Source organism: Mytilus edulis, chromosome 3 (assembly GCF_963676685.1).
Source record: "Mytilus edulis chromosome 3, xbMytEdul2.2, whole genome shotgun sequence".
NCBI lineage: Eukaryota > Metazoa > Mollusca > Bivalvia > Mytilida > Mytilidae > Mytilus > Mytilus edulis.
This window is the reverse complement of record NC_092346.1, coordinates 15,950,163-15,974,110: the sequence shown is the minus strand read 5'-3', so window position 1 is coordinate 15,974,110 and position 23,948 is coordinate 15,950,163. Positions and strand designations below refer to the sequence as shown.

At 32.8% G+C, this 23,948-nt stretch overlaps 1 protein-coding gene across 1 annotated transcript; it reads left to right on the top strand.

The window, feature by feature from the left end:
- Nucleotides 1-5,210: 5,210 nt before the first annotated feature.
- Nucleotides 5,211-18,510, top strand: LOC139515899 (cytochrome P450 2C29-like). The gene is made up of 8 exons (XM_071305650.1): nucleotides 5,211-5,764; nucleotides 11,114-11,348; nucleotides 12,263-12,377; nucleotides 13,875-14,043; nucleotides 14,668-14,804; nucleotides 15,541-15,637; nucleotides 16,172-16,378; nucleotides 17,289-18,510. Exons 1-8 carry the CDS (start codon nucleotides 5,395-5,397, stop codon nucleotides 17,465-17,467), a joined length of 1,509 nt encoding a protein of 502 aa, XP_071161751.1. The 5' UTR covers nucleotides 5,211-5,394; the 3' UTR covers nucleotides 17,468-18,510.
- The last annotated feature ends 5,438 nt before the right edge of the window (nucleotides 18,511-23,948 follow it).

Genomic DNA, 23,948 nt, shown 5'->3' with positions numbered 1-23,948 from the left:
GCACATATATCCGGTACTAGCACCATTAAGTCATGCTAAATTACTGAAATCCTCATAATTCTAGCATTTCAGTTAAATTTTAGACGGTTTTCGTGTAAAACGAAAGTGGGCGCATTCGTGTTCATCCTTAATATTGAAATGTAAGTTGTATTTTATGATAATACATAACATATATAAAGGTTGAGGATGAACACGGATGCGGCCACTTTCATTTTTACCAAAAACCATCTGAAAATTGACATTTTTCGGCATATTAGGTAGATTTTTCATATTTGAGCTTGAATCGGATCCTTTTTAATGACTAAATCTGTTAAAATCTTTCACATAAACTAATTAATTCAAATTAAATAGACACTTAAGTGTTTAAAAAGTGGTCAAAATCTTCGTCAGATGAATTTGAAATTTGAGGCCAAAATCGGTCCTTACCGGACCTACTCCTTTATACACATTTTACACACACAAAATGTACACAAAATGACACGTTGGTTGAATTTACTTGCATTCAATATTTTGAACATCGAAAAAAGACGGACATTATGTTTGTTAACAATATTGATATATTTGTGTGAAGAATCTACACGGAATTCTGTATGTTGGTGACATAAATCAATCCTTATTCAAAACCTGGTCTGTTAATTGGTCTGTTAAGAGTTATGAATGGCAATAAAAGTATAAATTTATTTCTATATGGGGTGTTATCGGATCAAATGGGTAGTCTCAAGATGAGCGGCTAAAATATACGGAAACATCACATGAGCAGTGAAACAAAAAATATACGGTAACAACACATGAACAATGAACAATTTAGACGATGGAAATTGAAAATTGATAAAAATGGTTTCAAGAAGTGTAATATTAAAGTAATATAAATTTCATCCAAGAATGGTCTCATACACCATGTGGATTTTGTTTAATTGTTATGAATGACACCAATTTGTCATCTACATTGGTAACCAGTATATAGATCAGAGATACACGTCGTAATGTAACAAAACATCAGTGAGTAAAAGATATTGGGATGCTAAAATATAAAGAATAGAGAAAGAATAATATACATAAAAATTTTAATTTTCAGTGCCTGATATGAGGGAGATATGAAGATTTGTTTAACGACACGTGGGATAGTCTCAACCAATCAGATATTGATTAAACTATCAATGTGTATAAACAGAGGAATAATGTACAATTATAGTCTTTGTATGAGGGCGACACAAGGATATATTGACCCGAAAGAAGTATATTGACTGAGGTCGAAGTCCGAGGTCGATATACTTCTTTGGGTCGATATACCCTGTATTTTAAATTACCTCATACATAGGCTATAATTGTTATATTATCAATTTCCAACCAGATTTGTATCAAAATCGTCATTTGATTTTGACAATGTTTGAATTTTATAGATATCATATTGTCTCCTAGACATTAACAACATGTAAATTGTTATTTTATTTTCCTTTTATTTTTAAATTTTAAATCTTATGTATTTGAAGATTTTCTTCTTCTTCAAATATATCATGTACTAGTAGTATGAAACAATATCATGAAATTCATAACATGACGTTATAAAGTATGCCGTTTTGTAGACATTCTAAGAATAACCGTGCAATATGCATTTTGTTGTCCACCGTTTTCGATCACCGTCGAACATATAGTTTAACATGTGACTATCCCTGAACGAATCGAAAAAGTTATAATACACGAATTAATAATATTGAGTAAGATAAATAAAGTGTAGAGAAGAGTGACATAATAATTTAAAGAATACAGAAATAAACAAAAAACCCAATCCGGACCCTTGTGGTACAAAATATATACACGAGAATCTGGATGGAGACGCAGAATATAGAATAGTAGATAAGGACAGTATAGAGTGATGCATTGCTAAAAAAGGAGAGAAAAAATAATAATTCTTTAAGAATACAGACATGAAACACCCCTAGGTGTTGAAACAGTAACGGATTGCGATGTACTCATATTGGTGACAAATGCTATAAGTTAACATGCGGACAACTGCCGTTCTCCTCTACACTTATGTAGAAAGGAACTAAACGGAATAAAATGAATTAAAACTTAAGTTAACCAAATGTAGCTGCATTCGCTCCTTTCAATTTAATTCTTTAGATTGATCTGAAAACAACATATGATTAAGTAATAGAAGAACCAATTGGATGATGCTGACTAATTAGAGTTTAACGTCCAGTGACAAATATCATGTACATACATGTATGAGAACGACAACACTGTGTTGTATTGGATAGACACTTTCAGTCGGATTTGAGAACGTGCTACTTTGAATAGATACAAAAATTAAGGCTGATTGAAAACGTTAATAATAAATTCATGCATATTCTGCTTACCCATATCACGCTATATTGAAGTGAGACACCCTTCAATAAAATCCAAAGAAAGTCAAAATAAAAATGCTCTTACTAGAAGGATACTGTTGTACCGTATTGTCATTTTTTTGTACTCAAGAACATCTTATTCTCAACTTTTTAAATGGGAAAATATAAAGGTTTCAGAATTAATGCCGTGGCTAAATAACTCTTAACTGACACAATTTCAATTGTCCAACCCATTAACAGATATAACAGATAATTTACTTTTTATTTAAACTATAACATGAAATCAAACAGACCTAGAAAAATCCAATTGCACGAGGTCGCTTTTAATTATATTTATACAAGTTTTATCGTTTATATCAATATACAATGTTATTTCCATTGTTTTATGTAATGAAGGTCTACATATAATAGTAATGCTGCAGCTGATTTAATAAGTTTATGTAAATAAATCGGAAAAAAAACTTTGGTTTCTTTATAGTACAATCTGAATAAAATTTGGATCTATTATAATTTTCATTCGTATAGTTCTGGACAAAATATTCAATTTCATGATGTTTGATGTATAGGGAAAACGGTAGTATTACATTTTCCCAGCATTAGGTTGGCCTTTTGTGTACCCAAGACAGGGCGTAGGAAGTCAACTTAAGAACGCTGTGATTGGATGTATTAAAGGGTACAAGTTATTTTTTTATTTATCTATTAATAACTGCAGTGTGTATATTTACAATATAAATTTTAGAACCTATTGAAATATTTTCTAGAGAATTATTCGAAAATGTTGCATAATTAGTAAAGGTTGAATCTAGTGCATTTGGTTACTATGCAATTATTCTAAAAATAGTAAAATCACGTGAAGGCCGCGTGGAGTCTGCATGCACAAAGCGTGATAGATATTGTTCGGAACCAAATTGCGTTCTGAAATTCTCTTGACTTTTTATTACTTTAACGTATTCCCAATCATTTATTTATTTAGTATATTGATATATAATAAAGCCTGACGAAAGTTCATTCGGTTGTTTCGGGATTGTTCTTAAATACTCGGATACATCGGGATTTTTCAATCTCAAAATTCTGAAAATCGAGTGAAGGCTGCTTGGAGTTTGCATGCAGCAAAAAAAAAAAGTGAAACCTTTGGGGGAACAACGTAAAAGTAGCATGTTCTGACAGAATATTAGACTTAAGTGAAATGTTTTTGACATTTCTTTTGAAAAAGGTCAAAATGGCTGCCGTTGATATGGACACAGCAAAATTTGGAAAGTGAAGCATTTACGGTCCTTCAACAATGAGAAAAATCAAATGCATTATATTTAGTTAGAATTTGTTTAAAAAATATGAAAAGTGAAGCATTTACGGCCTTCAACAATGAGCGAAACCAAATGCATTATTTTTAGAAGTTGCTTTAAAAAATATGTAAAATGAAGCATTTTCGACCTTCACCAATGAGCTAATAGCAACTGTTGCTTAAAGAGTGTTTCGATGGAAGTCGCGAATTTCTGTATTCTTCCCATTATCATGTCATTGGTCTGTATTCTTTATTTTTGTTTAATTATTTTGTTTAAATTTCTTTATACTTTACCACCCTATTAGCCTCTATTTTTTATATTGGGGTATAACAGCGTATAGTATGCATTTACAGTTTAAGATGCCATAAATAAATTAATATAACTTCTGACACTACAAATTCTGTTAATAAGATATTTATTTAGGCGCTCCTTATAAATAACATGATAAGAATCAATCAAGTTCATATGGACAGGTTACTCTGACATTTTTCTATAAATAGAGAATCAGGTGAAAGCTGCATGGGTTCTTATTATAGGACATTAATCAAGACCAGGTCAAAAATAATGCATAATTAGTAAAGGTTGAATCTAGTGCATTTGGTTACTATGCAATTATTCTAAAAATAGTAAAATCACGTGAAGGCCGCGTGGAGTCTGCATGCACAAAGCGTGATAGATATTGTTCGGAACCAAATTGCGTTCTGAAATTCTCTTGACTTTTTATTACTTTAACGTATTCCCAATCATTTATTTATTTAGTATATTGATATATAATTTATGTTTATATCGGGCTATATGACAATTGGCAGTCTCCAGTGGTCATCTCAAAAGTTAATTAGAAAGCGTTTAGACTAAACTACACAAGCAAATCTGATATATATCATCGAGTACATGCAGTGTTAACTGTTTATTTCAGACTTATTGTAATTTGAATATACGTTTTAGTATGTTTTTACTCAAATACGAGAATTTGAGTCAAATCGGTGAACATGAATTTGACAGCTCGTGCCCCTTCAATTATTACTTATTACAAAATGAGAAGTTCTCAAACCTCTTTCCAAATCTTGTTTATGTTGGCATCTTCTGTAGGAACGAAAACAAAATGTCTTGCAAAATCCAGTTTTAGTTTTTATCTTTCTTATTCATCAAAAGCATTTGAATTTTATTTATCTATGTCATGCTATGCCTTAAAAAATTTCCAAATACACCCGTTTGTCCGTTTGAGGTGAAAAAGCAGCCATTTAAGCCAACCGGTCCACATGAACCTTAAATCTCCAAAGATGTAAAAAGTAATGTCATACATCTTATTTTAAAGTAAACCCACAAATTGTCTGACAGGTGATAATCAGACTGAGACTGAAATACCTGTTAAAAATCTTTACATCTGAATGATCACGAACAACAATGTGTCACAGTAGAAACCTGTTTAATTAAAGGTAAATACAGAGTACATTGTAAAGAGTTCATTGACAATCTTTTGTATATCGAACAATCCACTACAAAAGTTTATAAGCAGGTTAATATTTAGCACATTCAGGTCGTTAAAAACACTTAAATAAACATGTCATTAAAAAAAAAGGTTAATATTGAGCACGTTCCAGATCCGGAGTTCATGGTAAAACCTTTGTGTAACCGTGTAACAAACATTTTTTCTACGTAGGTTAATATTAAGCACGTTATTGTTTTTGAATTCATAACATAGGCACTATTAAGATTAGATAAATATTCACTGCAAGAATATTATTTATATCTGTTTAGATTCTGCAATGGATATGGCTTATTCTTATTTAGAAGGAATCGATCTTACAGCTATATTTATATTTGTTATAATATTTCTTGTCACAGTTTTATGGATGACATGTCCAAAATCGGATATTCCAGGCCCACGAGCATGGCCTATTTTCGGAAATATTCTACTTGTAAGTCAGTTTAATAGTTCTCCAAAGAGGTACAAGTTTGTGGAGGATATGACGAAGCAGTATGGACCAATATTTCGAATGTTTTTAGGACCATACCAAATCGTTTTTGTACAGGGTCATAAACATGTGCTAGATGTTTTACAGAAACGAGGAAAGGAATTTATAGACAGACCCACCTTTATACCAGGAGTAAAATTAGCTCAGAAAGTAAAAGGAGGTACATCTTAAATAATTATATTAACGTATGAATGAAGTCCATTTATATTTTTCAAGATATATTCCAATACAGAAAGGGTATAAGTGTGAATAAGTTTTGGATTTTCAGATTTTCGACCTAGGGTGTGATCGTTCATTTTTTTGTCGTTCAAGATATATTACTCGTCGAAGTTACAACTGGTCACGTTGATGGCATTCGAATAATACACATTTAATAAATCAATGTTTCATGAATTAAAGCGTTATACATCTATTACATTGGTGACTGAAATACGATTCTATTCTAACAATACACATTTTGTTCTTAAAATTATATCTATGTTTGAATCAATATATATTGTGATTCGAACTTCCACATATACAGACATAACAGATATCAGTATATTTTTACTAGTGTGAAGAACTTTAGAATGATAATCTAAGGGTGTTACAAGTGTTAAACTAACAGGCGTAAAAATCGAAGCACGAAGCCCATTATAACAGAATAACTGAATATAAAGGAATAAAAAAGCTTGTGCGTTAAACAATAATAAGCATGAAAGAATTAGGCGCGATGATTTAGCAGTGCTAACAATTTTCGATCATTAATTATTTTTATTGAAACTTTTGCTGATGTATGTATAGTCTCATTAAACGAATTATTTACATTTACAAACTCAGCAGAAAAACCAGTGTCATAAAGATGTGTTTTGTCCATTTAGTCTGAAAAATACTTAAACAATCATTAATGCAACTCGTGTATATTAATATTGTTTATATAGTTTATGTATTTTGTTTTAAATGACCGTATGAGTGAAACTTAAACTCGTACAACATGTTTCTCTTTATGAACCTTTCTATTACAAGTGATACCGTCAATTCATTTACCAGATATATTTTTTTATAGTTGATAACTAGAAGTAATACTTAAGTCAGCTTGAGAATCTCTGGTTCGTTTGTCTATTGATATAGGTATTTGGAAGTGCAGAAACGTGTTTTGGAGAACGCATATTTCAGATGAACGCAAAAATCATAATTAAATTTCAAGTTTGAATAAAAAAAAGTGTAGACTTTCGAATTTAAATGTCGCTTCTTAGATTCTTCTGAGGAGGTCAAAGACTATTAGAAATCAAGTTTTAAAAGGCATTTGTTACACATTTTAATGCTCAAACTTAAGTTGTAGACGCCATAATTCTTCTTCTTCTACTTCCAGGTAAGGTACCGAATTCAAATTTGAATGTATGAGGTCCCGCGAAAACTAACGCAATGTCGGACAACACAGAACGTGTTCTCTTGGCTATTGACAGGATAAAACTTTCTCTATATATATACAATTAAAACTATGTACAGGATGTTACTGTCTAATTTTTAGCAGAGCATGCCTCTGAAGCTCTGAATCCATCAACTGTGTCAGCTGATGTTGCTGATGTTGGCAGTTGGTTCCATTCTCTAATGGTCCTTGGAAAAAATGATTGTCCGAAGGCGTCTGTTATGGTTTTTTTTTACCTCTGGTCCGGCTATCGTTTGTCGTCAGATATTGGTGGTCATTTGCCACTTATCTTCCCAGTCCTCTTATGATGTGAGATCTTTCTGCAGTAGGTTGCTTTCTGCTTGGTTACTGATAGTTCGATAGAGAAGGCTGTCGTCTGCAAAAAGTTTGGTCTCTGATGATGTTGCTGTTTCTGGCATGTCGTTTATGTAGGTCAGGAACAGTAGGGGTCCAAGAACTGTTCCTCAAGGAACACCAGAGAGTACTGGTACTTGTTCAGAGACAGCTCTTTCTCGAATAACGCTTTGCATTCTGTTTTGTAGGAATGATCTTATCCACTTGTTTGCTTAAAGATTTACTCCGTAGTACTAAAGTTTATGTAGAAGGCGATGGTGTGGCACTTTATCAAACGCTTTAGAAAAATCTAGTAGGTTTTATCTACCTGGCTGTTACTTTTTAATTTTGATGCAATATTATGAATGGTGATGATAGTTGGGATTCGCAAGATCGTCGTTAGCGGAATCCATGCTGTGCATTTGTGAGAATTTTGTATTTGTCGAAATGGTCCATTACGCACGCTGCTGTGTACAATGTGTTCCAGGACTTTGCATGTAATGGAGGTAAGTTATACAGGTCTGTAGTTTGATTCTTAGTGTCTTTCATCCTTTTTGAAAAGTGGGACTACATTTGCATCGTTCCAATCTTAAGGGATTTCTCCGGTGTTGAGGGATACTTGGTACAGGTCTTGAACGTTTCGAGGTCTTCCTTTATCTTTATATATCTGCTTTTTTACACATGTATATCTTTCTTTTAACTGGTTTTGGTTTTAAAGGTTTACATGCTATATATCAAGTAAGACGATGTCATGGTCGCTGTTTGCTATTGGTGGTAAAGGTTTACATCTTAGTTTGAATGATGGATAAGAGATAAGTATTAAATCCAAGATGTTTTCTTTGCGTGTTGGAAAATCTACGTTTCGTTCTAAACCATTATCAGCTACGGTGTCTAAAAAGCTTGACTGGTTCTTGTAGGGTACTGTCTATGTGTGATGGTCTGTTCTTGCCAATTTATGTCTGGTAGGTTGAAGTCGCCTCCAATCAAGAAGATGTTTTTTTGATGATTTGATATAATGGTACTTATTTCCTCTTTAACTGTATTAAGGTAGGTGTTATCTGTTTTATCTGGAGGACGATAAAATGCACCAATAAGCATTTTCTTTTTTCCTTCTAAGGCGACTGTACCGGCTAATAGTTCTTTCTCACCGCTTTTTGTTATGTCCCTTAGTTGTAGTGATTGTTTGGCTGCTATCAATACCCCTCATGTGTTTCTTTAGGACGATCCCTTCGTTCGATGTCATATTGAAAGTAATCAGGAAAAATTTCACTTGATTTAATGTTTGGATCTAGCCATGTTTCTGTGCCTATTATTATGTCTGGATCAGTTGATTCTATAATTGCCTCAAGAAGTTTACCCTTTTTTCTTAGACTCTGGAAGTTGATGTTCAGCAGTCTTAGTTGTTTCCTAGGAGCTGGTTTTGTTTTGGCTGGTTTAGGTGATGATGTCATGATCGGTATATCTGTATGATGTTGTGTTGTTGAAAGATGGTGAGTTAATACTTGATCCTGATGTTGATGGTATTGATGAATCTGATATACTGTCTAGCAATAATGGATTAGTAGATATATTAAGGGAGGTATGTTTGCTGTCGTCTCCATAAACTTGGTATAAAGTATACTTTTGTCGACGAGTTGTTGGGTTTTGAGCATGATGGGCATGTCCGTGTGTCTTCGCTCTTGCCTAGATTGCTGAATTTGTTGTAGACATTCCAATGCAATTTCTGTGTGTCCATTTGTCACAGTCGTCACAGGCTATTGATTCTAATTTGCATGCTTTTTGACAGATTGTGAATGGAAATCTTGGTCGTCTGGGGCTTGGGTTTGTTTCAATGCCACTTAGTAAGAGTAGCAAGAGTCTTTGTGAACTCCTATCTCTGGCGATCTAGAGGTTTTATACTACTGGTACTTACTGGATTAAGGAAGCTCCAGACTGAGTCTTCTTATTCCAAATCAATTATCTGTTATCCACTTCTCGAAGAGAACGTATGTGTTTGAGTGTTGATACTTGGTAGTGATCCAATACCAAAGGTAAGTAGCAACACCTGATAATATAAACTCACCTAGAATTTTACTACTCGTCTCGACTGTTCACTGGCAACTATGTTCTCTAAAGCGGATGAAGGCGTTGATTCTATAATAGTGTGTTCAGTTTGTCTTGTTCCACTCTGATTTGTAATAATTCAGATTTCTGATCAATGTTAAAACATTCAATGTATGTGTCTAGTAGGATGGATTTGGTGATATCTAGACTGAGAAGTCGTCCTGGATGTATACCGTCCTTGTTGTTTATTGAAAGGTTTATTGATTTGCGTATTTGTCCTTTCCTTCTCTTTCGTCCTTTAAAGAAGTACTTACTGACTTTGACTGATGTTTTATTGAGTTTACTTTTGAGTTGGTAGATTTTGTAGTCCAATTACTGTATTTGTTAGGTAACTAGGAAGTCTTCAACTTTGTACGTCTCTGGATTTTTGTGACCTTTGTACTTGTTCCAGTTGGATATCGAAAGTAATGGGCAGTCAATGAATTTTATTTCTGCGTTTTTGTACTTGCTTACAATATTATTTGATCTATTGTATTGTACGTTCTTCTATAGTTTGAATTTGACTTTTTGCTGTGAGATTTCAGTTTTATAAATCTCCCTTCTTTTTTAGTGAGGTCGCATGTACCGGACCAGAGGTAAATTATGACGTGTTGGTGTCTTTTGATGGATTTTTTAATTCTACTTTTGATAAGATCTACGAATACTTTGGTTTTGGGCCCTTTTTTGCACCAGGATTCAAAGTGGGAATTCTTTTTCTTTGCAGACGTTTCTTAGTGTGAAGCCTTTACTATCAGACACTAGGATAGGGGTTTTGTATTGGAACCCATCTGGATATTGATGCTGTTTTTCGATGTATTTTTCGAGTTTACTACTCATGAATTCACTCTATCGTTAGTTGTTTACATTGGAGATTTACCGGAAGTTGGACTGTCACATAGAGATATGTCCCCGCCGAATGTCAAAATCATGAAATCACATTTGGATGATTTTTTATCTGAAATTTAGTTTTATATGTGTGTATTGTTAATTATGTACATGTATGTAGGCATTACGATTGTGTTTACTTATTGGGTTTATGTAGGAAGTAGGATTGTGTTTGCTAATGGAGAAGTATGGGCGCTTTGCAGGAAGTGGGATTGTGATTGCTAATGGAGACGTATGGGGGTTTTGCAGGAAGTGGGATTGTGTTTGATAATGGAGAAGTATGGGGGTTTAGCAGGAAGTAGGATTATGTGTGCAAATGGAGAAGTATGGGGGTTTAGCAGGAAGTAGGATTGTGTTTGCTAATGGAGAAGTATGAGGGTTTTGCAGGAAGTGGGATTGTGTTTGATAATGGAGAAGTATGGGGGTTTTGCAGGAAGTGGGATTGTGTTTGCTAATGGAGAAGTATTGGGGTTTTGCAGGAAGTGGGACTGTGTTTGCTAATGGAGATGTATGGGGGTTTTGCAGGAAGTGGGATTGTGTTTGCTAATGGAGATGTATGGGGGTTTTGCAGGCAGTGGGATTGTGTTTGCTAATGGAGAAGTATGAGGGTTTTGCAGGAAGTGGGATTGTGTTTGCTAATGGAGATGTATGGGGGTTTTGCAGGACGTGGGATTGTGTTTGCTAATGGAGAAGTATTGGGGTTTTGCAGGAAGTGGGACTGTGTTTGCTAATAGAGAAGTAGTGGGGTTTTTCAGGAAGTGGGATTGTGTTTGCTAATGGAGATGTATGGGGGTTTTGCAGGAAGTGGGATTGTGTTTGCTAATGGAGATGACTGGAAAGGAAGAAGACGATTCTCATTACAAGCAATGCGAGATTTTGGTGTGGGAAAATCCTCGCTGGAAGAAAAGATCTTGGAAGAAATACAGAATGTTGCAGACGATCTTGAAAAAATGAAGGGAGCAGAGATATCCAATTTAAAGGAAATGATGACAAAGGCTAGCTGCAATGTTATACATAGTCTTATATTCGGATATAGGTAGTTCTGTCTGCTTACTGATATGATAAAATGTCATCTCAAGTCACAATATGAAGCTTTTTGTTGCTTAAGCACAGCGAGTATTTCTTAAATTACTGTATACCACAGCAGATGATACCGGTATTCTACATTAGCAATAAATAAAAAAAATATATAATTGTACCCCATGATAAAATTAACTTGTGCATATACTTTTTCATTAAATTTGAAGAAATGCCCTAGCCGTGAATTTTTCTATCAACTGCTCCCGGTTATCATCGCATGTCGTTCTGTAACGTTATCACATAACATTTTGACGTCATTCGAAAAATTCAGAAAATACACCTAAAACATGTGTAGGTATTTTTTTTAGGGTAAAACATATCTTATTTGGATAAAAACAAAAACAAAAGGAAGCAGGAAAACAATTATTAGAAAATTCAAAACAAATAATACAACAAATGCATTTTTTTTTTAAAGATTCAGCTGCTAAGCAAAAAGTAAAATCACAAAAATACTGAACTTAGAGGAAAATCAATTCGGAAAGTCAATAATCACATGGCAAAATCAAAAAAACAAAACGCATCAAAAACGAATGGACAAGAACTGTCATATTCCTGACTTAGTACAGGCATTTTCAAATGTAGAAAATGGTGGATTAAACCTGGTTTTAATGACTTTGATGACAGTCTCTAGCAGTAGATCTTGTCTGTATATTTTCTTTTGAAGTATATGATAAAGACAACATACCATGTCATTTTTCATACAAAATCCCTTATTAAACCAAGCATTGTTGTTTGAATTAGTCAGTATGCTTTATATAGAATTGAAATTGATTGTCAAGAAAATACGTCTTTTAGCGATAAAAATTTAAACATGGCCTAGAGTTACATCTTTAGATTACAGAGCTGTTTTTTTCTTTTGTATAATTTCAGATACAAACATGACAACGAATGCCTCCAACAACTCATCAAGACAATGGACAACATCTTTTCAGGTCCTGGTGCCTTATCAGCGTCTGGAATATTTCCGGTTCTGAATTTAATAATGGTAATGGTTGTTTTTACACATAGCTGTATTTATTATATTTCTCATTGCTATCATAGTTAAAGAAATACTTTTCAGATGTATTAGGTTAATAAAACACTAGAACACACCCGCGAAATCGCGGGCATTCAGAGCGTAGTTTAAAGTATGTAAAGTGTTGTTGGAAAATTTTTGTGAAATATTGAATGACTGGAGAATTTCAGCATAGGTTATTGGGGACAGGAAAATGTTTTTTTTAATCCCTCCTCCTTTATTTCCAAAATTCCCAATGTGTGGTTTTCTATCAATTTCAACATGAATATACATTTAGTATGTTTTGAACATTTAAGTAAGGAGCCTGTACTTCAGTGGTTGTCGTTTGTTTATGCGTTACATATTTGTTTTTCGTTCATTTTTTGTACACAAATAAGGCCGCTAGTTTTCTCGTTTGAATTGTTTTACATTTTCATTTCGGTGCCTTTTAAAGCTGAGTATGCGGTATGGTCTTTGCTCTTTGTTGAAGGCCGTAAGATGACCTATAGTTGTTAATTTCTGTGTCATTTTGGTCTCTTGTGGAGAGTTGTCAACATGGCAATCATACCACATCTTCTTTTTTTTTGTAATCAATGAATTTTGTAAAAGATTTAATGACTGGAGAATTTCAGAAAAGGTATCAAAAGTGCACATGAATAATTTTAGCGCTTATCTGTATATTATGAACATTCACTATATAAATAAAGTGTATTTACTTTCAATTCTAAGTTTTCTAATCGATCCATGGTGGTCATTGATATAGTATACAGACACTCTCTATTTGATAAACTCTGTGACCACCGTGGATAGTAAACTTGAAAATGATAGCAGATAGAATTCTGAAAATACACTTTATTCGTAGTATATGTATGTTCAAAGTATACAGAAATACACAAACCGGAAGTATAATCTGACTTTAAATTTTGTCCAATGACGGGACAATATCCAGATGTCCTTTTTCTAGATTTTCTCCCAAAATAACTCAATCTGAATAATCATATGAATGGATGACAAATGCGACTATGCACTGTACCTATAGGACACAGAGGCGTGTTGATTAATTCATTGTGGAAAGAAGAGAAGCGACACCCAAAATGAGGTCTTCTCGTTTAATAGTATAGATAATATGAATAGTAAGATTGTTGTCAAATTGCTATTCAAGTTTCAAACCCACAAAGTGACATGTCATTTAACAATAGTTACGTAACAGTAAGTGTTCTTAATTGTGTATGAAAGTCTTAGGGGGTATACGGCGAATAACGATAAAATAAGACTAGTTTAATGACGTTAACAGTAGTTTTTTGAGCAGGAAGATAAAGAATACAATTTGAAATTGTAACCAAATGGACTTTAATGGCAGCAAAAAAAAACCGTTGGACTCCTAACGGTAAAGGGCATTAATGCCTACCCTTGTTTATGTGTTCATTGACGATTAATCATATGCATATAGTATACATTTCGCACTTATATTGTAATTCATCATTTCAGAAAGATAATCTTAAGATGAGGAGAGATGGATTTTCTACTCTAAAAAAGTATATCGAAAAACACATAACCGAACACCGAGAGTCATTTGACCCAGAACACATTCGAGACTTTATAGATATGTATGTAGAGGCAGAAAAAGAGGAGAGTGAACGAACGTCTGCTTTGAATCGTAAGTTTAAAGATAACGCTTAAGTATAACGCCAAATAAGATATCGTAAACCCATATGAAGATATATATTTGTTCTTCCGTTTCTGTGATTGGTAACTAATTCACCGTTTCAGAATCCAAATATTCAAGGTAAGATTTTCAAAAGTGTCCACAAACCAATGTGATTGGCTTATACCGCTCTCAAGATTAGGAATTCTACCAATGGCATGTGGATATTTTGTTTAGGTACACGAATACTGAAATACTCGCAATCGTTTTGATTACGATATGGCATATTAGTGTTGGGTAGTAGACCCCCGTTGTGTTTCAATCTTACCACGGGGTGGAGACAAATTTACATCGGCTCGCTTACGAGTTACAACATTTCTCCACACTGACAAAATGTTATTTTTTATGAAAAAATATGGCCAGGATTCGTACCGTTGTTGATCACAGGCATATATTACCTTAGCCGTATATGGCACAACTTATTGCAATATTGGTTTTCAATGCTCTTCAACTTTATACTTGTCTGGCTTTCAAACCTTTTTGATCTGAGCGTTACTGATGAGTCTTATATAGACGAAACGTGGCTTTCTTGTTGTTTAGTATGTCTTGGATTATATGCATCTTCTTTGATTGCAGCGGCGGCGTTGTTAGCCTCAATTATGGATTTGTTTGCTGCTGGAACTGACACGACTTCAACTACGCTTGATTGGTCATTTAAATGGATGATTCAGTACCCAGATATACAAAAGAGGTGCCAAGAAGAAATTACAAAGGCAAGCATAATGTTTTAAACAAATTATGTTTTGTTTAACATAAATAGTTCTGTATATACAAAAACTTGGTTAAATGCATTGGGATTATTATTGGTATGAAATAAGGCGTTATATAACTGCATCTTTATACTTTTTATGCTCGTATGGGGCAGCATGGCTGGTGTTGCTGACTAAGCAGGAACTATGCTCCCGTCAGGTAATCCTTGATTTTTGTTGTTTTTTTATATGTTAATTCATAATGCTGAATTTTTCTTTTTTCTTTTATTGTTTTATCGTATGTTGTTTGTCTTTGATCTATAGTGCTCCGTGTTTTTTTCCATATTCTTATACTAATAAGAACTGGTAATTCGAAGAACTTTGCTTAATTTTTTTTCCATCCAAATATACACAAATATCGGCAATATTTTTTTTGTTAACTCCAATATTCGATATAGGGTAGGGTTTTCTGATAACTCAGATGTTCTCTAAAGGCTTTTAAATTTTGTTAACTCTGGTGCTACGGTAAAAGAGTGTAGTATCTGTTAGTCCAGTTATTGTATTTGGGTCATTCAAATTAAAAAGTTTTGTAAGGGTAAATTGAAATTGTGCTACTAAACACAAGTGTCTCGTGAGTATTGCTCGTTTAATCAGATGCTCGCTTAAGTTAACTAGGTTTACTTACACTTAAGGAAGTGACAAATAAGTGATAACTAAGATGATAAGAATAAGTAAATCCCTAAACTGTATTTACTTTTAGGTAGTAGGACCAGGTAGAATGGTTCGATTATCTGATAGACGTCATTTGTCCTACACCGAGGCTACTTTAATGGAAATACAAAGACTGTCAAACATAGGTTAGCAAACATGTTTCAATTATCAGAATCAGTAGTAAAGGATTGATTGATTGATTATTTTGGCAAATATTTCGGGGGGGGGGGGTACTTTGCTTACCTGATGGGAAGTGTCAGTCGAGTCGTAGATTTGACAAATTGTTAGTCATATATGTTATATGTAACTAAACAATTTTTATTACTCTGCAAACATTAAGTTGCGCGAGAATAAATTATACAATAACTACAGTAGAAAAGGTAAACAGAATTGACCGCAGATTAAGGTACTTCTGATAACAGAGGTAAGAATTTAGGAGCCAACAAAACACCTACATGTAGCCTTGTTGCTCACTTACAATCCCGATTTATAAAATGTGATGTCAATTTTTGTAAAGCAGTGAAAAGTTTCAGAATGTAAATACATACTTGATTTTACCTCTACAAGCTAAATACTCACACTAAAAAAATAACGATAATATATTGGGGTTCCTCTTTTTCTGCCATATTTGTCGTTGTGCGCATTGTAGTTCGTGTAAGTTTTGTATTTTCTTTTTTCAGCTATTTTTACTCTTCCCCACGTAGCAGTTTGTGATACAACAATCAATGGATTCAAAATACCAAAGAATACGATTCTTATTCCAAGCCTGATCTCTGTACATTTTGATGAAACAATCTGGAGAGACCCGAAGGTGTTTAATCCAGAGAGGTTTCTCAATCAAAACAATGACATTATCAACAAAGAAAACTTGATACCTTTTTCGTTAGGTACGTATATGAAATAACAAATAGTAGTTTAAATATATTATACGTTTATTTTCGAGAAGCATGGAAGCAAGTCTGGGCTCTATTGATTTTTTTTAAATGCATTTTTAATTAGAATATGTTATTGTGCATCAGTAGTCACTGTCATCCTACTCTGACGTCATATTTATTCTTTAGTGGTCAGGGTAAATGTGATTCATTCATTACCTATATTTTATTTCCTAAATGTTTACGGTCTTGTAAGGAGAGGTGTAGTCCATAAATTCAGGTACTTATTTCAGGTTTGTTTAACATGCCTACGTTCTTTGTTTTAAGATTGTTAGTTCAATGATAATATAAGTTTTGTTTAGAAAAAAAAATCACATAAATACTAATCTCCGAGGAAATGCAAGTGCAAGTATCTGTCCAGTGTTATGTCATTTGGGGTTTTTTGTTGTTTTTATTGTTGGGTCCTATTTTTTCCTGTATCTCCCAATGTTGAAGTGTATTTATGCATTTCTGACTGTCATGTGTTGGGGTGTGAGATCATGATGAAGGTAAATCTAGAAATGAGCCTTTGACACACGAAACAAAGTTATAAATTTTCATTTCATTTTTCTGCACTGAGTTGAGACCTCTGCCGGTAGAGTTCGAGATGGTACTATCAGCTCTGTAATAAGTGCTTTGGTAAAGACACGATTTATGACATCTGCTTATTTAAAATTCACGTTCATTGATTAAGAGATTGTTTAGAAACTAAAGTGTCGACTCCCTCAGGCAAAGTTGACCTTGAATGAACATAACATTGATAAAGTGTTGTTAATGTCTGTGTCATTTTGGTCTCTTAAGGATAACTGTCTCATTTGCAATACCACATCTTCTTTTTTATATTTACTTTATTTACTCTCTGATTGATTTAATCTTTGTGTTACAGGCCCACGGATCTGCCCTGGAGAATCGTTAGCACGATCAGAGTTGTTTCTAATCTTTTCAAACCTTCTACATAGATTTGAATTCTCTAAGGTCGATCCAACTGATATTTTATCATTCGAAGGGATAACCGGAATTACGACGACACCATCCCCATATCGACTTAAAGCTGAATTGAGATAAATCGACGTTATACATGTTCATTCAGCATGCCATACCGATTTAAAATTGATCTGGGATAAATCGACGCCATGTGTGCGTGTTAAACAGAACATCATTTTAAAATACATTCAGTAAACTCATATTATTATGACTTATATATGTATCATTTAATACAAAGTATTTTGTTTATATAAACTGGATTCATTTATTTTTGTTGGTATCAATTTTCTATTTTTGATTGACTACAAATCGCGTTTTTGTGGTTATTTGATTTCATGGTTTTGCCAATCTCTGCATACAAAGCCTTTAGAAACGTTCATTTCGTTGAACATTTGAACATTTGAATTCGTGGTTACTCTGTTCCCACGAAAAACACGATTATTGGTATCCAACAAATAATAACGAGTCCACAGTATTTGATCACACGATTTGATTCTTTGAAATTGAATTCAAATTAAAGAAAAAAAAATAACATTTAGTTAAACGAAACATTTCCCTGTGTGTAACTAAAAAAAGGTTAAATTAACTTTGTTTCTGAAAAAGTTCAAAAATGGTTTGTTCCGAGAAGTAAAACCCACATCCCAACAAATGATGAATGACATTTATTTTCTTCAATGAAACACAATGTAATCTTTTAATTTTCAATGGAAAAAAGAAATAAGATAACAACAAAATATCCATGTAAAAACGGAAAGGCCTTTATAGAATGACAAAATCAGAAGATCAAACACATCTAACGAATCAAAACAGCTGTCAAACATCCATCACTACTGTCATTTCAGCATTGAATCAACACTTTATTCTCATAAGTTTCTTTTGCACCAAGACTGTCATAGAGTGTACATGTTTCTATTAAAGATTCAAATATATATGAACATTTCAAGTCAGCAGTTTTGTCGTTTCTACCTTTAAGGTTTATTTTTAAGATTTCATTTTTTTTTTGTTACCATGCCAATGTCTGACAGCTTCCTTAAATGTATACCTGAAACTATAAACTATTGATGTGCTTCTGTCATGTGTATATGTATATTGTATATGTAAGGAGAAAACTTGATAAATGATGTTCAATCAAATTGCTTGATTAATGCAATAAAAGATTATCAAGTTACGATAAATAATGTCTATGAATATAATTGATTTTAATGATGTCAAATGGTAAACCGAAGCAACATACGTTATCATCTGGTATGAATAATACAAAAAAAAAAACGATAACAAATGAAGTATATTATGCAACCTATCAACACTTCCAGTTTCCTCTAAATTAGCCAGAAAAGAAGTGAAAAACTGAACGAGACATTTAGTTGAGTGACATTATCGCATTCAAACATCATCGACCGAAACCACCTACACAACCAAGGTTTCTCATAACGAAAATGCCAGAACATTGTAGTTAAGTCGTATCCGAAATTGGAGAAATAAAGCAATATTTTTTATTGTATATTCGCCTGTCCATCCTCGAAGAAATATAAGACCATCTTCATGATCTTAGCCTCTGGATGTCTGTCAAAGATGCTAGTCTTTGCCCTTATTTGGTAACATTTTCATTAAAGAACTAATCATAATGTTCCAATTGAGAACCTGGGTTCTAGCACTTCAAGTACTAATAAACTTATCATAGATACAAGGATGAAAGTTTTATCTTTACGCCAGACGCACGTTTAGTTTACAAAAGACTCATCAGTGACGCTCGAACCCAAACATGTTTAAAAGGCCAAATAAAGTACGAAGTTGAAGAGCATTGAGAACTAAAAATTCCTAAAGGTTTTGTCAAATACAACTAAGGTAATCTACTCCTGAGGTGAAAAAAAGCCATAAATTTTTAAAAATTCAAAGTTTTGTTAACAATTAATTTATAAATATGAACATATCAATTATAATTCAGGTAAACACAGAAGTGCTGACTACTGAGGCGGGGATACCCTCGGGGAAATATTAGACAAATTCTGAAATATATTTCAACCATATATATTAATTTCAAAGTTTTTATAACACTATTAAATAACCTGGTAACGCTGATACATATCATATTGTTTTTTTTTGATAGTAAAATACAAATGATGAGATTAAAATACCTTCACATGTAAGTTATGGCAAATATTCAACGTCAGAATTAACCATGACTGAAGGTACATGTAAGGAATCTCCACGAAAATGAAATGTGCAAATGGTTATACAACTGTATGGATACCTAATATCATTAACTTATCATTATACGATAAGAGGTTCCCCCTAAATTGACCGAATCATAAACTTTAACATGAAAACTAAACAAATTCAAAACATGACTAAGGAGAGGGGTCAAATGAGATATGCCAAATTGAATTCATATACAACCGCATATCAAATAGTAGTTATTGATTAGTTCTTAAATCCAACCAAATTTAAGATCTAAGGAAGTCAAATAATAATTTTAATTTTCACAATTTATATGGGAATTTCTCCCACGAGTTATGTTGACCAAACTTTGACATTGTATATAATACAAACATTCAAATGAGTTAAAAGTGTATTTTAGCACAAACATACTCATTCAAACAATACAGTGGTTCCAAAAGACTTTTGACAATATATACAATGTAAGAGCAGCATTAGTCATTTAATTATCTTGCACTTAAAACATGTAAAATCTACCATGAAAATTTTGAAAAGTTGACAGGTATGAATTTAACCGAACCATACATGTACATGTATGCTCATTTCCATGATAAATAAGCTTCGGTAAAATTCTTTAATTTCTTAAATCGAATACAATTTTCATAAAAGTATTTTAAAACGAAAATAATGAAGGAGTATTATTAGAAGAGGGACGAAAGATACCAAAGGGACAGTCAAACTCATAAATCCAAAACAAACTGACAACGCCATGGCTAAAAATGAAAAAGACAAACAGAAAAACAATAGTACACACGACACAACATAGAAAACTAAAGAATAAACAACACGAACCCCACCAAAAACTAGGGGTGATCTCAGGTGCTCCGGAAGGGTAAGCAGATCCTGCTCCACATGTGGCACCCGTCGTGTTGCTTATGTGATTACAAATCCGGTAAATTGTCTAATTCGGTAGGTCATATTCATGAAAGGGAAGGGGATTGTAGTTACGACGTAAGGAACATATCCGATATCATTTGTGAAACGGTTATTCCATAACGGTCAACCAACTCGTGATGGCGTCCGTAAAATTTACGAAGGGAGGATTTCAATTTTACCATTTGGAACTCTTGGTTTAATAGCTATTAGGATAGCCTAAATTAGCCTCAAACCTGAATTTTTGATATCATATCTGAAAGCACTATTTATAATCTCAAATATGTAAATATTGATGACACACACACATATATATATATATATATCTACATGTAATCAGACTATTTTTCTGACTACTGATTTAGTTTTTGTTTTAGATAACTTGTATGCATGTTTTAAGGTATAATGTATGATATTTTTCAGTGTTTATCCATACTCTGCATATTGAGGTCTACTGTCTCTATATAAAATATATTTTTTTTAAATGTTGCTATTATTTGCATAATAGAGGGACGAAAGATACCAGAGGGACAGTCAAACTCATTAGTCGAAAATAAACTGACAACGGCATGGCTAAAAATGAAAAAGAGAAACAGACAAACAAAAGTACACATGACACAACATAGAATCTAACAAATAAACAACACGAACCCCACCAAAAACATTTGCATAAGTATGATAAATAAAAATAAGGAGATGTGGAAATATTGCCAATAAAACATATAACCATGTCCACCAAGAGTCCAAATTACGTAAATGTAACTATAAATACTATTGCTGGTGTCTGGCATGTTACATGTGATTATTATACATTTGTATTTATACATGTACATGATCATCTTGTATAGAAATAATATTGATGAGTTACTTTGGTTTTTCATTTTTGTCGTTATAGTATTATGCCCTTTAAATGAAATAAAATCTTCATTAGATACCAGGATTGAAATTTTATATTTCCGCCAGACGCGCGTTTCGTCTACAAAAGACTCATCAGTGACGCTCGAATCAAAAAATATTAAAAAGGGCAAATAAAGTACGAGCTTGAAGAGCATTGAGGACCAAACATTTTTTTTTTTTTTAAAGTTTTTCCAAATACAGCTAAGGTAATCTATTCCTGCGGTAGAAAAGCCTTAGTATTTCAAAAATTTAAAGTTTTGTTAACAGTTAATTTATAATTATGAAATGATTTTAATAAGTTACTTTGTTCTTTTATCTATATAATATGATGTCCAGTTGCAAAAATTGCATCCATAGTCAGTTAACAAATTTCAAACATACTCAACACGGTGTTTAGTTCAGGTTTTCCTACAATGGTAGGTTGTATATAAGTAGGTGAAACATCCTCATTCACATGATTAATCATGACCAAGTCAGGAGCCTGTAATTCAGTGGTTGTCGTTTGTTAATGTGTTACAGATTTGTTTTTCGTTCATTTTTTTTTTACATAAATAAGGCCGTTAGTTTTCTCGTTTGAATCTTTTTACATTGTCTTATCGGGACATTTTATAGCTGACTATGCGGTATGGGCTTTGCTCATTGTTGAAGGCCGTACGGTGACCTATAGTTGTTAATGTCTGTGTCATTTTAGTCTTTTGTGGATAGTTGTCTCATTGGCAATCATACCTCATCTTCTTTTTTTTTTTATAGTTTACACAAATACTAATAACCTGGCAGATGGCTGCTAAACGGCCAGTGTCATATTAATATGAATATTCAGGACTAGAGCATGTTAATGTAATATGAATATTCAGGACTAGAGCATGTTAATGTAATATGTATATTCAGGACTAGAGCATGTTAATGTAATATGAATATTCAGGACTAGAGCATGTTAATGTAATATGAATATTCAGGACTAGAGCATGTTAATGTACTATGTATATTCAGGACTAGAGCATGTTAATGTAATATGAATATTATAAACCCTGTATTGCTCAAGACCGCCAAACTGAGCAGCATTTATAAAATATAAAGTTAAATAAACATTGAACTTCATCTAAATTTTACCGGAATCACTACTATCATAAATGACCCATTTCCGTTTTTATCTGAGTTTGTCGCAGACATTTCTTATTTTTCCTCAACAGGATTTCCATAATTAATTATGACATTCCCTTTCAGACTTAAGGATGTTTGCTTGTCATGTTTTCAAATTTTTGTCAGATTTTCGAAATCCTCTGGTTTTATCCATTTGAATGCATTAAAACAATTTGCCTATGGAACCCCATTTTAATTCTTATAAATTTTTTACATGTTTAATTATAGGCCATTTGTAAAAGTCTTATAAAATCTTATTTATTTTTTAATAGATTTTGAGAACTTTAACTGGTCAATGATAAAGCTATTAAAAATCAAGAGAGAACATTTTTTCGCCAAAATTCCAATGGCTAATATCTCGAAAGCAAGCGGATTGACCCCTATATTTTTTTTTTATTTGCTTTTTTGATTCCTCAATTAATACCCTATCAATATATACTAGTGTTATGGAAAGTTATTTATTTTGAAACTGAGCCATGTGAGCAGCAAACTTCCTTAATGTGCCTGCTGATCCGAATCTGTCCGTTAGACTCCGTATATAAAAAATGAATGAGAAATTCGAGTAGGGTGCGATAAAGGGGTATGATAAAGGATGCATATCAAAGTTAACGATATGGATTTTTTTTTTTAAATTTACATAAAACGACAATTTTAAAAACAGAAGTTCCAACTAATGATGCCAACCTCTCATTTAAAGGTAAAGACAGTGTTTGCCATCAATTTGTTTTTAAAAATCATACAGTTTCTTCGTTTATTAGTTAAGCAAAGTTCGGCCCCACAAGAAATCGTTAAAATGTATACATTATCAACTGATTTACAATATACAGTATGTGTAAAGTGATATTCAAAAAGCGGTAACAATCTTAAAACTAATCCGAAAGGTTCCAAATTTACTGTGTATTGTTTCCATATCTAAAGCATTGATTTGAGACGAAAATAAAATTATTTTTTTTTGCAATTTTTGAGATTTCAAAAAACACTTTTTTTCCCAAAATTAAAAAAAAACAATATTTCAACCCATTAGTTACAACATGAACATAACTTGATTAGCATATTGAATATTTTTAAACAAATTTGAAATTTTATTTTGTACTTAGAAAATTATGGGTCGATTTTTTATTCAATTTTCCGCAAAACTAATCTTCACCCTATGATCGTTTACAGATCTTTACACGGAATTTAGATACTTTCCGAAAAGTTTTGATTTTCATTATCACATGTGCATACATTGCAAATGAAAGCTTTGTAAAACAGTGTATATCATTTTGTTTTATATGTAACACTTTTTGATAAATTTTATTTCAAAGTCGTGTATCGTTTCTTTTGTTGACTAGTATATATATCATGTATATGTCATTAAATAAAGGTTATAATTCAGCACGTAACAGATCTAGAGTTCAAGGTAAATCCTTTGTTGAACGAATATACTTGTATT

Bases quoted from the DNA above. Each gene is read 5' to 3' on its own strand.
- LOC139515899 (XM_071305650.1), top strand. From the start codon at position 5,395: ATGGATATGGCTTATTCTTATTTAGAAGGAATCGATCTTACAGCTATA. The intron at 12,378-13,874 runs GTAATGGTTGTT...TCATCATTTCAG, and splicing joins CGGTTCTGAATTTAATAATG to AAAGATAATCTTAAGATGAG. The intron at 16,379-17,288 runs GTACGTATATGA...TTTGTGTTACAG, and splicing joins CTTGATACCTTTTTCGTTAG to GCCCACGGATCTGCCCTGGA.